At 54.2% G+C, this 17,082-nt stretch overlaps 1 protein-coding gene across 1 annotated transcript in view; it reads right to left on the bottom strand.

Moving 5' to 3' along the window:
• The window catches only part of LOC148813629 (uncharacterized), a 64,712-nt gene that overhangs the window by 40,736 nt on the left and 6,894 nt on the right, over window positions 1-17,082 (bottom strand). The window contains exons 2-13 of the mRNA XM_088908073.1: window positions 14,208-14,369; window positions 12,461-12,671; window positions 11,868-12,030; window positions 11,657-11,779; window positions 11,495-11,557; window positions 11,344-11,406; window positions 11,182-11,244; window positions 10,943-11,005; window positions 10,781-10,843; window positions 10,575-10,649; window positions 4,205-4,456; window positions 2,135-2,284 (exon numbers count right to left, since the gene is read on the bottom strand). Coding sequence (XP_088764199.1) covers window positions 2,135-2,284; window positions 4,205-4,456; window positions 10,575-10,649; window positions 10,781-10,843; window positions 10,943-11,005; window positions 11,182-11,244; window positions 11,344-11,406; window positions 11,495-11,557; window positions 11,657-11,779; window positions 11,868-12,030; window positions 12,461-12,671; window positions 14,208-14,369 — 1,451 coding nt within the window. The remainder of the gene's footprint in view (window positions 1-2,134; window positions 2,285-4,204; window positions 4,457-10,574; window positions 10,650-10,780; window positions 10,844-10,942; window positions 11,006-11,181; window positions 11,245-11,343; window positions 11,407-11,494; window positions 11,558-11,656; window positions 11,780-11,867; window positions 12,031-12,460; window positions 12,672-14,207; window positions 14,370-17,082) is intronic.

Genomic DNA, 17,082 nt, shown 5'->3' with positions numbered 1-17,082 from the left:
CACACACTGTTGCACACACTGTGGCACACTGACAGGAGAGTCCACTGTCGCACACACTGTCGCACACTGACAGGAGAGTCCACACTGTCAGACACACTGTCACACACACTGTCGCACACTGACAGGAGAGTCCACACTGTTACACACACTGTCGCACACTGACAGGAGAGTCCACACTGTCACACACACTGTTGCACACACTGTCGCACACTGACAGGAGAGTCCACACTGTCACACACACTGTCACACACACTGTTGCACACTGACAGGAGAGTCCACACTGTTACACACACTGTCGCACACTGACAGGAGAGTCCACACTGTCACACACACTGTTGCACACACTGTCGCACACTGACAGGAGAGTCCACACTGTCACACACACTGTCGCACACTGACAGGAGAGTCCACACTGTCACACACACTGTCGCACACTGACAGGAGAGTCCACACTGTCACACATACTGTCGCACACTGACAGGAGAGTCCACACTGTCACACACACTGTCGCACACACTGTCGCACACTGACAGGAGAGTCCACACTGTCGCACACACTGTCGCACACACTGTCGCGCACTGACAGGAGAGTCCACACTGTCACACACACTGTCGCACACTGACAGGAGAGTCCACACAGTCACACACACTGTTGCACACTGACAGGAGAGTCCAGACTGTCACACACACTGTCGCACACACACTGTCACACACACTGTCGCACACACTGTCGCACACTGACAGGAGAGTCCACACTGTCGCACACACTGTCGCACACTGACAGGAGAGTCCACACTGTCACACACACTGTTGCACACTGACAGGAGAGTCCAGACTGTCACACACACTGTCGCACACACACTGTCACACACACTGTCGCACACTGACAGGAGAGTCCACACTGTCACACATACTGTCACACACACTGTTGCACACTGACAGGAGAGTCCACACTGTCGCAAACACTGTCGCACACTGACAGGAGAGTCCACACTGTCACACACACTGTCGTACACTGACAGGAGAGTCCACACTGTCACACACACTGTCGCACACTGACAGGAGAGTCCACACTGTCACACACACTGTTGCACACTGACAGGAGAGTCCAGACTGTCACACACACTGTCGCACACACACTGTCACACACACTGTCGCACACTGACAGGAGAGTCCACACTGTCACACATACTGTCACACACACTGTTGCACACTGACAGGAGAGTCCACACTGTCGCACACACTGTCACACACTGACAGGAGAGTCCACACAGTCGCACACTGACAGGAGAGTCCACACTGTCACACACACTGTCGCACACTGACAGGAGAGTCCACACTGTCACACACACTGTCGCACACTTCCAGGAGAGTCCACACTGCCACACACACTGTCGCACACACTGTCGCACACTGACAGGAGAGTCCACACTGCCACACACACTGTCACACACACTGTCGCACACACACTGTCGCAAACACTGTCGTACACTGACAGGAGAGTCCACACTGTCACACACACTGTCGTACACTGACAGGAGAGTCCACACTGTCACACACACTGTCGCACACTGACAGGAGAGTCCACACTGTCACACAGCTCACAGGATGCTCTGTATTTTGCTGTTCGGAACTCTGACCCAGGACTTGTGATTTTTACTTCCTGTGTCATTCTGCCAGGGTGAACCTACAGCCACTCTCCCTCCCTAATTCCCCTCTCCTCTCCCCTCTCCCCTCACTCTGACACAATGACAGCACAGAAAGGACATGAAATGGCACAACATCCAGGAGTTCAGGTTTCAACAACAAACTTCCAAGAAAACATCAAATTTGCAGACATAGATACAACATAGGCAGGGGGAGTTAATGAGTTGGAATAATAAGTGAAAATGTGATTCAACACTATTAGAGGAGAAAAGGTTATTTGAGTAATCAATCTGGTATTTAAAAAGAACCAAATATGAAGCTGTATATGTGTTAGATTTAATACAATTAAATAATTCAATATATTGCTCTACTGAAGCAATATACATTTAATTGTCATGACATCATTTTCCAGGTGGCCAATCCGCACATCAGGAGATTACATCATCCGCACTCAGATGACATCATAACTGCTCCTTCCCTGAAGTTACCTGCGTAACATGGGGCGGGGCTTCCTCCCCCTCCTGTCCAATCACCTCACTGCCTGGGTCCGGCCCCACCTCCGTCTCCTCTTCCAAGGTGTAATAATAATCCGCCTCCGGGGGTGTGTGGTCAGCCTCTGTGTGGGCCGGCTCTACATCCTGATTGGCCGGGGGGGAGTCAGTGGGGCGGGGACGCAGGGGGTGGGAGGGGTTTTGAAGGAGAAAGAGGAGTTAGTTCTGGCTGTGTCTCGAATCGAAGAACCTGGCGCTGGCACTCCTGCCCCCTCTGCCCTCCATCTCTCTCTCCTTTCTCCTCTCCCTGTGCCACTCGTCCACCTCTTTCCTTCCCTCTCAGCCTCACTGTCTCCACTGCTCCTCTTCTGCTCACCTTCTATCTCTTTTTCTCTCAGTCTCTCTCTCTGCTCTGTACTCTGTTTCTCTGGTCTGTCTCTCCAGAGTGTGGTCCCTCTCTCTCTCTGCTCTGTACTCTGTCTCTCTGGTCTGTCTCTCCAGAGTGTGGTCCCTCTCTCTCTGCTCTGTACTCTGTCCCTGCTCTGTCTCTCCAGAGTGTGGTCCCTCTCTCTCTCTGCTCTGTACTCTGTCTCTCTGCTCTGTCTCTCCAGAGAGTGGTCCCTCTCTCTCTCTGCTCTGTACTCTGTCTCTCTGGTCTGTCTCTCCAGAGTGTGGTCCCTCTCTCTCTGCTCTGTACTCTGTCTCTCTGCTCTGTCTCTCCAGAGAGTGGTCCCTCTCTCTCTCTGCTCTGTACTCTGTCTCTCTGGTCTGTCTCTCCAGAGTGTGGTCCCTCTCTCTCTGCTCTGTACTCTGTCCCTGCTCTGTCTCTCCAGAGTGTGGTCCCTCTCTCTCTGCTCTGTACTCTGTCTCTCTGGTCTGTCTCTCCAGAGTGTGGTCCCTCTCTCTCTGCTCTGTACTCTGTCTCTCTGGTCTGTCTCTCCAGAGTGTGGTCCCTCTCTCTCTGCTCTGTACTCTGTCTCTCTGGTCTGTCTCTCCAGAGTGTGGTCCCTCTCTCTCTGCTCTGTACTCTGTCTCTCTGGTCTGTCTCTCCAGAGTGTGGTCCCTCTCTCTCTGCTCTGTACTCTGTCTCTCTGGTCTGTCTCTCCAGAGTGTGGTCCCTCTCTCTCTGCTCTGTACTCTGTCTCTCTGCTCTGTCTCTCCAGAGAGTGGTCCCTCTCTCTCTGCTCTGTACTCTGTCTCTCTGGTCTGTCTCTCCAGAGTGTGGTCCCTCTCTCTCTCTGCTCTGTACTCTGTCTCTCTGGTCTGTCTCTCCAGAGTGTGGTCCCTCTCTCTCTGCTCTGTACTCTGTCTCTCTGGTCTGTCTCTCCAGAGTGTGGTCCCTCTCTCTCTCTGCTCTGTACTCTGTCTCTCTGGTCTGTCTCTCCAGAGTGTGGTCCCTCTCTCTCTCTGCTCTGTACTCTGTCTCTCTGGTCTGTCTCTCCAGAGTGTGGTCCCTCTCTCTCTGCTCTGTACTCTGTCTCTCTGGTCTGTCTCTCCAGAGTGTGGTCCCTCTCTCTCTGCTCTGTACTCTGTCCCTGCTCTGTCTCTCCAGAGTGTGGTCCCTCTCTCGCGCAGGGGGGTGATTTGAGACACAGCCCTTGACGGGAGGAGGTTGGGAGGGGGTGGAGGTGTGGGGAGGAAGAAGGTTTTCCTGGAGGGGGGAAAGCAGGCGATTTCCCCCCTCAGCTCACAGACAGACGGAGCTTCTCCCAGCCTGACGGCAGCTCTGCCAGGGTCCAGACACTGCCGACAGCCGACACAGACAGGGACAGACAGACAGAGACATGGACAGACAGAGAGACAGAGAGGGTCTCTCGCAGCGCGGCTCAGGCAGGCTGGGAGCTCAGCTGCCCGGGGTCTCTGTGGAAAACCCCGGAGACACCGAGCCGCCCGCAGGCGGGGCTGGAGAAGGACTGGGGCGCGCCGCCGGCCGGCGGGATGAGGAGCGTTAGCCGCGCGGTAACGTCTTCATGGCCGCCGCCGGGGCCGCTGGCGATGATGGCCTGATGTCGTGAGGGAAGCGCGAGAGGGAGAGGGAGCGCGCCGCCGCGGGCCGCCCGTCTGTACCTGCTGGTAGCCGTTGCCCGGCCTCTTCTTGGCGGGCTTGGCGGGCGTCTTGTTGAAGGGGGGCAGGGTCTTCTTCTCCGCCTTGCCCTTGCCCGCCGCCACCTTGGCCTTGGGGGTCTTGGCGGCGGCCGTCTTTTGGGGGGCGGGCGGGGGCGACCTCTTGGTGGGGAACGGGGGCTTCTGGGAGTGCAGGCTCTTGACGTTGGGGGGCCTGCTGGGCTTGGGCGCGGGGGGCTTGGCGCTCTTGCTCTTCTGCGGCGGGTGGGGTGTTCAGGTGACGGGACAGGAGAGAGAGACATGGGCGTGACTGCCAGAGAGAGGCCCTGTGACTGGGGCTGGCGAGACTGGGGTCACACAGCACTGGGCTGGCACACTGACGCACACACACCACACACACCACACACACACACTTTCACACACCACACACTGACGCACACACACCACACACCACACACACCACACACACTCACACAACACACACTCACACAACACACACACTTTCACACACCACACACACCACACACTCACACAACACACACACTTTCACACACCACACACCACACACACACTGATGCACACTTTCACACACCACACACTCACACAACACACACACTTTCACACACCACACACACCACACACTCACACAACACACACACTTTCACACACCACACACTGACGCACACACACCACACACCACACACACCACACACACTCACACAACACACACTCACACAACACACACACTTTCACACACCACACACACCACACACTCACACAACACACACACTTTCACACACCACACACCACACACACACTGATGCACACTTTCACACACCACACACTCACACAACACACACACTTTCACACACCACACACACCACACACTCACACAACACACACACTTTCACACACCACACACCACACACACACTGATGCACACTTTCACACACCACACACTCACACAACACACACACTTTCACACACCACACACACCACACACTCACACAACACACACACTTTCACACACCACACACTGACGCACACACACCACACACCACACACACCACACACACTCACACAACACACACTCACACAACACACACACTTTCACACACCACACACACCACACACTCACACAACACACACACTTTCACACACCACACACCACACACACACTGATGCACACTTTCACACACCACACACTCACACAACACACACACTTTCACACACCACACACACCACACACTCACACAACACACACACTTTCACACACCACACACTGACGCACACACCACACACACCACACACACTCACACACTTTCACACAACATACACACTTTCACACACCACACACACACTGACGCACACACTTTCACACAAAACACACACACTGATGCACACACACACACTTTCACACAACACACACACTGACTCACACACTTTCACACACCACACACACACTGACGCACACACTTTCACACAAAACACACACACTGATGCACACACACACACTTTCACACAACACACACACTGACTCACACACTTTCACACACCACACACACACTGACGCACACACTTTCACACACCACACACACACTGACGCACACACACCACACACACACACTAATGCACACTTTCACACACCACACACACCACACACACACTGCTGCACACACACCTCACACACACTGACGCACACACTTTCACACAACACACACGCACACACACCACACACACTGACGCACACACACCACACACCACACACACACTGACGGACACACTTTCACACAACACACACACGCACACACACCACACACACGCTGACGCACACACACCACACACACACTGACGCACACACACCACACACACGCTGACGCACACACACCACACACACACTGACGCACACACACCACACACACGCTGACGCACACACACCACACACACACTGACGCACACACACCACACACCACACACACACTGACGCACACACTTTCACACAACACACACACGCACACACACCACACACACACTGACGCACACACACACACTTTCACACAACACACACACACTGACTCACACACTTTCACACACCACACACACACTGACGCACACACACCACACACACACTAATGCACACTTTCACACACCACACACACCACACACACACTGATGCACACTTTCACACACTACACACACACTGACGCACACACACTTTCACACACCACACACACACTGACACACACGCACACACACACTTTCACACACCACACACACACTGACACACGCACACACACACTTTCACACACTGACACACACACATTGACACACACACTGACACGCACACAACACACGCACTGACGCACGCACACTGACACAGCCACAGTGTCGCACACAGACGCACTGCCCTCTCTCTCTCAGCTCAGTGCTGTCTGACCACAGACTCCGCAGTACGGGCCAGCGCGCACACATCACAGTGACAATGACAGCGACAATGACCACGACAATGATACGACAATGACATGACAATGATATGACAATGATAGCGACAGTGCAGGACATGACGTGACAGCGATGACAAGGTGATGGAGAGACAGAGAGAAGGAGAGCAGGATGGGGAGAGAGGAGTTTCACACGTTTCTGCTTTCAACAGGCTTTCAGCCTGTTTAAACTCTCCCGGTCAAAGAGCCTTCTCTCTCCTGTCTCTCTGCTCTCAGTCCTTCGTTACCTGCTCAGTGTCTCCCCCCGGAGGGAGAGAGGGAGGGGGGTGCGGGGAGGGGGAGGGCATGCCTGCGGCCTCATCGTAATCATTGGGGCTGTCATAGTAATCCTGCTCTTCATCAAAGTACTGAGGAAGAGGAGAGAGAGCGGGGCAGGGGGAGGACAGCAGCATCAGGGCACCAGGAAAGAGAGGAGGGAGGAGAGAGGAGGTGGAGGGAGGGGAGAGAGGGGAGAGGAAGTGGACAGAGGTGGAGAGAGGAGGTGGAGGGAGGTGGAGAGAGAGGGGAGAGAGGGAGGTGGAGAGAGAGAGAGAGAAGGCGAAAGCTCTGGTTAGCAAGCCAGCAGCAGGTCAGGTCTGTGTGGCCCCGCGGAGCTCTGTCCAGCAGTGACCACGTGTCCGCCAGCCCCAGAACCGCTGTCTCGGGCCGACCTGAGGCTGTGCGGACGCTGCTCTGACCAAGGCAGAGAAAAAAACAGCGCTTTTTCTCCTGCCAGTGTTGTTTTGAGGGTGCAATTAAAGCATGTTTATACAAAGATGCTTTAATTCTCTGGTATAGCAGTCGCGATCGGGTGACTTTCAGAAAGGTTGGATTTTAGGTTGCCAAGCAACAACCAATCAGAAGTCAAGCCCTGAGGGGTAAAATGCATCATGGGAGCAAAATGACTTTCCGTTTACTGGTTATAAGTGTTTATATCTGTTCCATCCCTCTCCCTCTGTCTTTGTATGTCTGCCTCCTTCACCTGTCCTGTCTCTCTCTGCTCTTCCTTGTGTCTGTCTGTCCCTCTGTCCCCACCTCTGGGTGTCTGAACATCTCTCTGTCTCTGTCTGTCTCCTCCTGTCCCTTTATCTCTCCCTCTGTTGTTATCTGTTTCTGTCATCTCTCTGGATGAAGGAGAGCGAAATCTCTTCCTGTCCGTCTCTCTGTATTTGTCTGTCTGTCCTGTCTCTCTGTCCTGCTCCTGATGCATTCCCGGCTGTTGGGGCTGAAGCAGAAAGGCACCACAGGCAGTGAGATTATATCCCGTGTCTCTCTATCCCTCTGTCATCTCCTGTGTCTCAATCCCCATCAGCATCATTCACAACATAGACAATCACGTCATCCAATCACAGCACCGCAGCAGCTAACAGCCAATCACAGCCCTTCTGTGTGTATCTACTCATCACCAATCACAGCCCTTCTGTGTGTATCTACTCATCCCCAATCACAGCCCTTCTGTGTGTATCTACTCATCATCTACTCATCACCAATCACAGCCCTTCTGTGTGTATCTACTCATCACCAATCACAGCCCTTCTGTGTGTATCTACTCATCATCTACTCATCCCCAATCACAGCCCTTCTGTGTGTATCTACTCATCACCAATCACAGCCCTTCTGTGTGTATCTACTCATCACCAATCACAGCCCTTCTGTGTGTATCTACTCATCATCTACTCATCGCCAATCACAGCCCTTCTGTGTGTATCTACTCATCCCCAATCACAGCCCTTCTGTGTGTATCTACTCATCCCCAATCACAGCCCTTCTGTATGTATCTACTCATCATCTACTCATCCCCAATCACAGCCCTTCTGTGTGTATCTACTCATCACCAATCACAGCCCTTCTGTGTGTATCTACTCATCATCTACTCATCCCCAATCACAGCCCTTCTGTGTGTATCTACTCATCACCAATCACAGCCCTTCTGTGTGTATCTACTCATCACCAATCACAGCCCTTCTGTGTGTATCTACTCATCATCTACTCATCCCCAATCACAGCCCTTCTGTGTGTATCTACTCATCCCCAATCACAGCCCTTCTGTGTGTATCTACTCATCATCTACTCATCGCCAATCACAGCCCTTCTGTGTGTATCTACTCATCCCCAATCACAGCCCTTCTGTGTGTATCTACTCATCCCCAATCACAGCCCTTCTGTATCTACTCATCCCCAATCACAGCCCTTCTGTGTGTATCTACTCATCATCTACTCATCCCCAATCACAGCCCTTCTGTGTGTATCTACTCATCATCTACTCATCACCAATCACAGCCCTTCTGTGTGTATCTACTCATCACCAATCACAGCCCTTCTGTGTGTATCTACTCATCACCAATCACAGCCCTTCTGTGTGTATCTACTCATCATCTACTCATCCCCAATCACAGCCCTTCTGTGTGTATCTACTCATCACCAATCACAGCCCTTCTGTGTGTATCTACTCATCGCCAATCACAGCCCTTCTGTGTGTATCTACTCATCATCTACTCATCGCCAATCACAGCCCTTCTGTGTGTATCTACTCATCCCCAATCACAGCCCTTCTGTGTGTATCTACTCATCATCTACTCATCCCCAATCACAGCCCTTCTGTGTGTATCTACTCATCCCCAATCACAGCCCTTCTGTGTGTATCTACTCATCATCTACTCATCACCAATCACAGCCCTTCTGTGTGTATCTACTCATCCCCAATCACAGCCCTTCTGTGTGTATCTACTCATCATCTACTCATCACCAATCACAGCCCTTCTGTGTGTATCTACTCATCCCCAATCACAGCCCTTCTGTGTGTATCTACTCATCGCCAATCACAGCCCTTCTGTGTGTATCTACTCATCCCCAATCACAGCCCTTCTGTGTGTATCTACTCATCATCTACTCATCGCCAATCACAGCCCTTCTGTGTGTATCTACTCATCCCCAATCACAGCCCTTCTGTGTGTATCTACTCATCATCTACTCATCACCAATCACAGCCCTTCTGTGTGTATCTACTCATTGCCAATCACAGCCCTTCTGTGTGTATCTACTCATCGCCAATCACAGCCCTTCTGTGTGTATCTACTCATCGCCAATCACAGCCCTTCTGTGTGTATCTACTCATCATCTACTCATCACCAATCACAGCCCTTCTGTGTGTATCTACTCATCACCAATCACAGCCCTTCTGTGTGTATCTACTCATCCCCAATCACAGCCCTTCTGTGTGTATCTACTCATCATCTACTCATCACCAATCACAGCCCTTCTGTGTGTATCTACTCATCATCTACTCATCCCCAATCACAGCCCTTCTGTGTGTATCTACTGATCACCAATCACAGCCCTTCTGTGTGTATCTACTCATCACCAATCACAGCCCTTCTGTGTTTATCTACTCATCCCCAATCACAGCCCTCCTGATGATGATGCTGAACCCAACAATCATCTGGTTGATCTAAACTCCAATCGCAGCACCTCTGAATAGCTCTCCTGGGTGAGAGGATGACAGGAGGACACAGAGAGGACGGATATAACCTGCACCCGCTTTAGAAAAGGCGAACCGTACTTTGATGACAGAAGGAGTTCCAGGCAGGTCAGGGTGTGTGTGGGCCGAGGTCACTGCAGCGCTACACACAGTGTGCACAGGACAGCGCAGAGTCGCTGCTCTCCTGTGCCTGGAGAGGCCACCGTGTGTCGCATGTGTGTACAGTCTGTGTACGGTGTGAGGAGAGTGTGTGTAGAGTGTGAGGAGAGTGTGAGGAGAGTGTGAGGAGGGTGTGAGGAGAGTGTGAGGAGAGTGTGAGGAGAGTGTGAGGAGGGTGTGAGGAGGGTGTGAGGAGAGTGTGAGGAGGGTGTGAGGAGAGTGTGGGGAGAGTGTGAGGAGAGTGTGAGTTACTCACAGGGCTGCTGGGCTCCTGTGCCTGGGTGCTGGGCAGCGGGGTGTCGCAGTCGGGGCTGTAGTGCTGGCAGTAGTGTGGAGAGTGTGAGGAGAGTGTGAGGAGGGTGTGAGGAGGGTGTGAGGAGGGTGTGAGGAGAGTGTGAGGAGAGTGTGTGAAGGGTGTGAGGAGAGTGTGAGGAGAGTGTGAGGAGAGTGTGAGTTACTCACAGGGCTGCTGGGCTCCTGTGCCTGGGTGCTGGGCAGCGGGGTGTCGCAGTCGGGGCTGTAGTGCTGGCAGTAGTGTGGAGAGTGTGAGGAGAGTGTGTGTAGAGTGTGAGGAGGGTGTGAGGAGAGTGTGAGGAGAGTGTGAGGAGAGAGTGAGTTACTCACAGGGCTGCTGGGCTCCTGTGCCTGGGTGCTGGGCAGCGGGGTGTCGCAGTCGGGGCTGTAGTGCTGGCAGTAGTGTGGAGAGTGTGAGGAGAGTGTGAGGAGGGTGTGAGGAGGGTGTGAGGAGAGTGTGAGGAGAGTGTGTGAAGAGTGTGAGGAGGGTGTGAGGAGAGTGTGAGGAGAGTGTGAGGAGAGTGTGAGGAGGGTGTGAGGAGAGTGTGAGGAGAGTGTGAGTTACTCACAGGGCTGCTGGGCTCCTGTGCCTGGGTGCTGGGCAGCGGGGTGTCGCAGTCGGGGCTGTAGTGCTGGCAGTAGTGTGGAGAGTGTGAGGAGAGTGTGTGTAGAGTGTGAGGAGGGTGTGAGGAGAGTGTGAGGAGAGTGTGAGGAGAGAGTGAGTTACTCACAGGGCTGCTGGGCTCCTGTGCCTGGGTGCTGGGCAGCGGGGTGTCGCAGTCAGGGCTGTAGTGCTGGCAGTAGTGTGGAGAGTGTGAGGAGAGTGTGTGTAGAGTGTGAGGAGAGTGTGAGGAGAGTGTGAGGAGAGTGTGAGTTACTCACAGGGCTGCTGGGCTCCTGTGCCTGGGTGCTGGGCAGCGGGGTGTCGCAGTCGGGGCTGTAGTGCTGGCAGTAGTGTGGAGAGTGTGAGGAGAGTGTGTGTAGAGTGTGAGGAGGGTGTGAGGAGAGTGTGAGGAGAGTGTGAGGAGAGAGTGAGTTACTCACAGGGCTGCTGGGCTCCTGTGCCTGGGTGCTGGGCAGCGGGGTGTCGCAGTCAGGGCTGTAGTGCTCGCAGTAGTCGAAGGCCGCCTGGGGGTCGGAGGCGATCAGCAGCTGCTGGATGTCACCCTGAAATCAGGAGGCAGGCGGGTCAGCGCGCCCCACAGCAGACAGGGCGCCCCAGGGGTTCCCCGAACAGCCCAAGGGCCCGGCCCACCTGGAAGACCTCCTCGTCCAGCAGCCGGGCGCCGAAGAGCGTGATGCCGTTGACGTCGATGGCGGGGCGGTCGCCGCGCGGGAGGGGCTTGGTCACGCGCTTCTTGCAGTCCAGGATGAGGGTGACTTTCTTCTGCTGCACGGAGAGAGCGATGCGGTGCCACCTGCAGGCGGGGAGGAGGAACAGCGCCCACACTGTACATTACAGCTCTCACACACAACACAACACACACTCAAACACGCAGCTCAGACAGAACTGAGACACTCACACTCACTCACACACACACATACACTCTCACACACACACACACACTCACACACACACACTCACACACACACTCTCTCTCTCTCTCTCTCTCTCACACACACACACACACACAAACACACACACACGCGCGCGCGGTGTGGACTCTCAGTACTGACTTGCCGTCGGCCAGGTTGATGCCCCGGAACAGGGGGTAGTCCTCGGGCGCCGGGCGGCCCGTCTGGTCCTCTCACACACTCTCTCTCACACACACACACTCTCTCACACACACACACACACACACACACACACACACACACACACTCGCGGTGTGGACTCTCAGTACTGACTTGCCGTCGGCCAGGTTGATGCCCCGGAACAGCGGGTAGTCCTCGGGCGCCGGGCGGCCCGTCTGGTCCTCGTACAGGAAGACGGGCGAGCGGCCCAGCTCCACGCCCAGCTGCTGCACGCCCTGCTCGCTGTACACCGACAGCAGGAAGGCCTGCAGGTCCGCCTGGGCCTTCACCAGCGCCATGATGGAGAAGTTCTCAGGGAAACGGCCTGCGGACGGAGGGAGACAGAGACGGGAGTGTGACTGCAGGGATACAGACAAGCACAGAGACGGACATCTAGCCAAGATTAATACATAACAGCCACTGACAAAGCCTGGACACACACACTGGACACAGGCTGACCTGGCTGTCCAGAGAGGACAGGCTCAGTGACCACAGCCTGGACACACACACTGGACACAGGCAGACCTGGCTGTCCAGAGAGGACAGGCTCAGTGACCACAGCCTGGACACACACACTGGACACAGGCTGACCTGGCTGTCCAGAGAGGACAGGCTCAGTGACCACAGTCTGGACACAGACACTGGACACAGGCTGACCTGGCTGTCCAGAGAGGACAGGCTCAGTGACCACAGTCTGGACACAGACACTGGACACAGGCTGACCTGGCTGTCCAGAGAGGACAGGCTCAGTGACCACAGTCTGGACACAGACACTGGACACAGGCAGACCTGGCTGTCCAGAGAGGACAGGCTCAGTGACCACAGTCTGGACACAGACACTGGACACAGGCTGACCTGGCTGTCCAGAGAGGACAGGCTCAGTGACCACAGTCTGGACACAGACACTGGACACAGGCTGACCTGGCTGTCCAGAGAGGACAGGCTCAGTGACCACAGTCTGGACACAGACACTGGACACAGGCTGACCTGGCTGTCCAGAGAGGACAGGCTCAGTGACCACAGCCTGGACACACACACTGGACACAGGCAGACCTGGCTGCCCAGAGAGGACAGGCTGTGCTCCCACTGCCAGTGGGGAGAAACAGAGACAGAGGTGCACTTCCTACTGCACTGGGACAGATACTCTGGGATTAGAGAAACATTCTTCCCCAAATTTACACAGCTATCCCAGAGTTCCCACACCTGCCAGAATCATAGCGGGTCCCAATCCTACTGGGAGAGGGAGGAGGGAACTCCGCTGAACTGGCAGCCCAGTGTGTGATCTCCTGTCACAGCCTGAGGACCAGTGAGCCCGTCTCCCAGTACTGCTCCTGTCTAGATGGAGATACCAGAGGACCGTGTCTGTGCTGTAAATGTCTGCAGGTCTGTGTTTCATGTTAACTGTATTTGTTTTGCTGTGGCAACACTGACTGTACTGATTTCACACCAGTAAAGCACCTTGAACTGGACTGACAGGCGACTGACTGCAGAGATACAGACAGAGAGAGACGGGCTGACAAGTAACTAAAACGCCAGACTCCGAGAGACGCAGAGAGGCAGCTTACTGAAAAGACAGACTCAATAATAGTGAGACTGATCTTGCAGACACAGAGACGCTGTCTCCCTGCAGAGAGACAGAAACAGAGTGTGTGGTAGTGTCCCGTGCCCCGCTGCGTGCTGTGACCCTGACTGTGAAGAAGCAGGTTAGAGAAAGGAGGGCTGGATACAAGCTCCGGCACAGTGAGGCGACCGGAGACAGCGCGTCTCGTCCACAAGAGGGCGCCCTCTGCCCACAGCCTGTACTGGGCTCCTGGCCACAGGCAGCCTTCCTGCCAGCCCCAGTTCCGAACCCCAGGGGTACCTGAGAAGAGCTGCTTCGTGGGGGCGCTGATCTGCGCCTGTTTGGAGATCCGGTAGGCCTGGTCAGCAGGGCCAGACCGCCGACTGGAGCAGAACCCTGTCACTTTCTTCACCCCCTCGGGCAGAGAGGGCAGCTGGAGCACCTTCAAGACATCTACTGGATCTGAGAGAGAGAGAGAGGGGTTCATACACTCCAGTACACTGACACTGCACTGAGAGAGAGAGGGGTTCATACACTCCAGTACACTGACACTGCACTGAGAGAGAGGGGTTCATACACACACACTGACTGGACACTCCAGTACATGAACACTGCACTGAGAGAGAGAGGGGTTCATACAGACACACTGACTGGACACTCCAGTACATGAACACTGCACTGAGAGAGAGAGGGGTTAATACACACTGACTGGACACTCCAGTACATGAACACTGCACTGAGAGAGAGAGGGGTTCATACAGACACACTGACTGGACACTCCAGTACATGAACACTGCACTGAGAGAGAGAGGGGTTCATACACACACACTGACTGGACACTCCAGTACACGAACACTGCATGGGAAATGCCCCATTAAAACAAACTACCCTTCCTCTCTAGATTACTCTCCATAATCTTCACACAGCTGTGGTAAACACCAGCAGTACGCAAATATCCCACAGTGGTGACCTCTGACCCCTGACAGTCAACAAGAAGAGTGTAAATATTCTCTCACAGAGCAGCTGTCTCTATGGACCCACACACTCCATCTCACTGCCTGTCCTTCTGATCCTACCTCTCACCCTCTCACCCTCTCACTCTCTCCTTCACCCTCTCACCCTCTCACCCTCCTCGCTCTCAGTGTGGGTGAGCGCATCTCTCTGAGGGGCTGTGATTATCTGGGTGCCTCGGTGCTCACAGTGTGTTTACCCTGGGCGGTGCTCAATGACAGGCCGCGCACCAGCCGCGGCTGATTACACAGCTCATTACTCTCTGCTAACGAGCTGCGCTCGGGGCCGACAGACATGTGTACCAGCGGGCCTGTGCGACGTGTCACTGCAGCCTTCCAGCTCAGAAACACAGCGAGCGCTCGGAGACACGAGTCAGATCAGGAGCACAGAACACACACAGCAGACACACAGCAGACACTTTCTCACACAGCAGACACAGAAGACACACAGCAGACACACTCTCACACAGCAGACACACAGCAGACACACTCTCACACAGCAGACACAGAAGACACACAGCAGACACACTCTCACACAGCAGACACACAGCAGACACTTTCTCACACAGCAGACACAGAAGACACACAGCAGACACACTCTCACACAGCAGACACACAGCAGACACTTTCTCACACAGCAGACACACAGCAGACACTTTCTCACACAGCAGACACAGCAGACACACACACACACACACTCTCACAGCAGACACTTTCTCACACAGCAGACACAGCAGACACACACACACACACTCTCACAGCAGACACAGCAGACACACACACACAGCAGACACACACTCTCACTCAGCAGACACAGAGCACACACACTCTCACACAGCAGACACAGGACACACACACTCTCACACAGCAGACACAGGACACAAACACACTGAAGACACAGAGCACACACACTCTCACCAGCAGACACAGGGCACACACACTCTCACGGCACACACACTCTCACACAGCAGACATAGGACACACACACACTCTCACACAGCAGACACAGAGCACACACACTCTCACACAACAGACACAGGACACAAACACACTGAAGACACAGAGCACACACACTCTCGCACAGCAGACACAGAGCACACACACTCTCACACAGCAGACACAGGACACAAACACACTGAAGACACAGAGCACACACACTCTCACCAGCAGACACAGGGCACACACACTCTCACAGCACACACACTCTCACACAGCAGACACAGGGCACACACACTCTCACAGCACACACACTCTCACACAGCAGACACAGAGCACACACACTCTCACACAGCAGACACAGGACACAAACACACTGAAGACACAGAGCACACACACTCTCGCACGGCAGACACAGAGCAGACACACACTGAAGACACAGAGCACACACACTCTCACACAGCAGACACAGGGCACACACACTCTCACACAGCAGACACAGAGCACACACACACTGAAGACACAGAGCTTGCTGATATGAACAGCTGGCTGGATTGAAAGAGTAATTCTCAGAGGCTGATTCAGGCAGCTCAGTTGAAAGACAGTGAAAGGAGCCCTGCTGCAGGTATCTCTCTCCTGAACCCCAGCCCTGCTCCTGCCTCATTCCAAACACACCCTCAGCCCAAGACAGCGAGGAGCACAGAGCCACACAGACCTTTCACAACGCCATGAACTGCCACCCAACCAGCGTCCCAGCATGCTCGTTCCCTCTTAATCATCGTTTATCCTTGCTAATGAGTGGGTTTCGAGGCAACACATTTGTCTGCCATTTAATTCCTGTTCTAGGAGAGACAGAGACTCATCAAAACTATAATGAAGAGCTGCAGCCCAGCCCTCTAGAAGAACAGTGGGGCAATTATACAGATTATACAGTGTACTGCTGCACTGGAATCAGTCCAGAGAAGAGCAGGCAGGTACATTCAGGGAGGAGAAGAGGTGAGCCACACTACAGGCTGGAGGAACTGAGTCTCTTCAGTCTGAAGGGAGAGTCCCACAGTGACAGGCTGGAGGAACTGAGTCTCTTCAGTCTGGAGGGAGAGTCCCACACTGACAGGCTGAGGGAACTGAGTCTCTTCAGTCTGAAGGGAGTGTCCCACACTGACAGGCTGAAGGAACTGAGTCTCTTCAGTCTGAAGGGAGTGTCCCACACTGACAGGCTGGAGGAACTG

Source organism: Atractosteus spatula, assembly GCF_055471065.1.
Source record: "Atractosteus spatula isolate fAtrSpa1 chromosome 10 unlocalized genomic scaffold, fAtrSpa1.hap1 SUPER_10_unloc_1, whole genome shotgun sequence".
Taxonomy (NCBI): domain Eukaryota; kingdom Metazoa; phylum Chordata; class Actinopteri; order Semionotiformes; family Lepisosteidae; genus Atractosteus; species Atractosteus spatula.
This window is presented reverse-complemented; position numbering and strand designations above follow the sequence as displayed.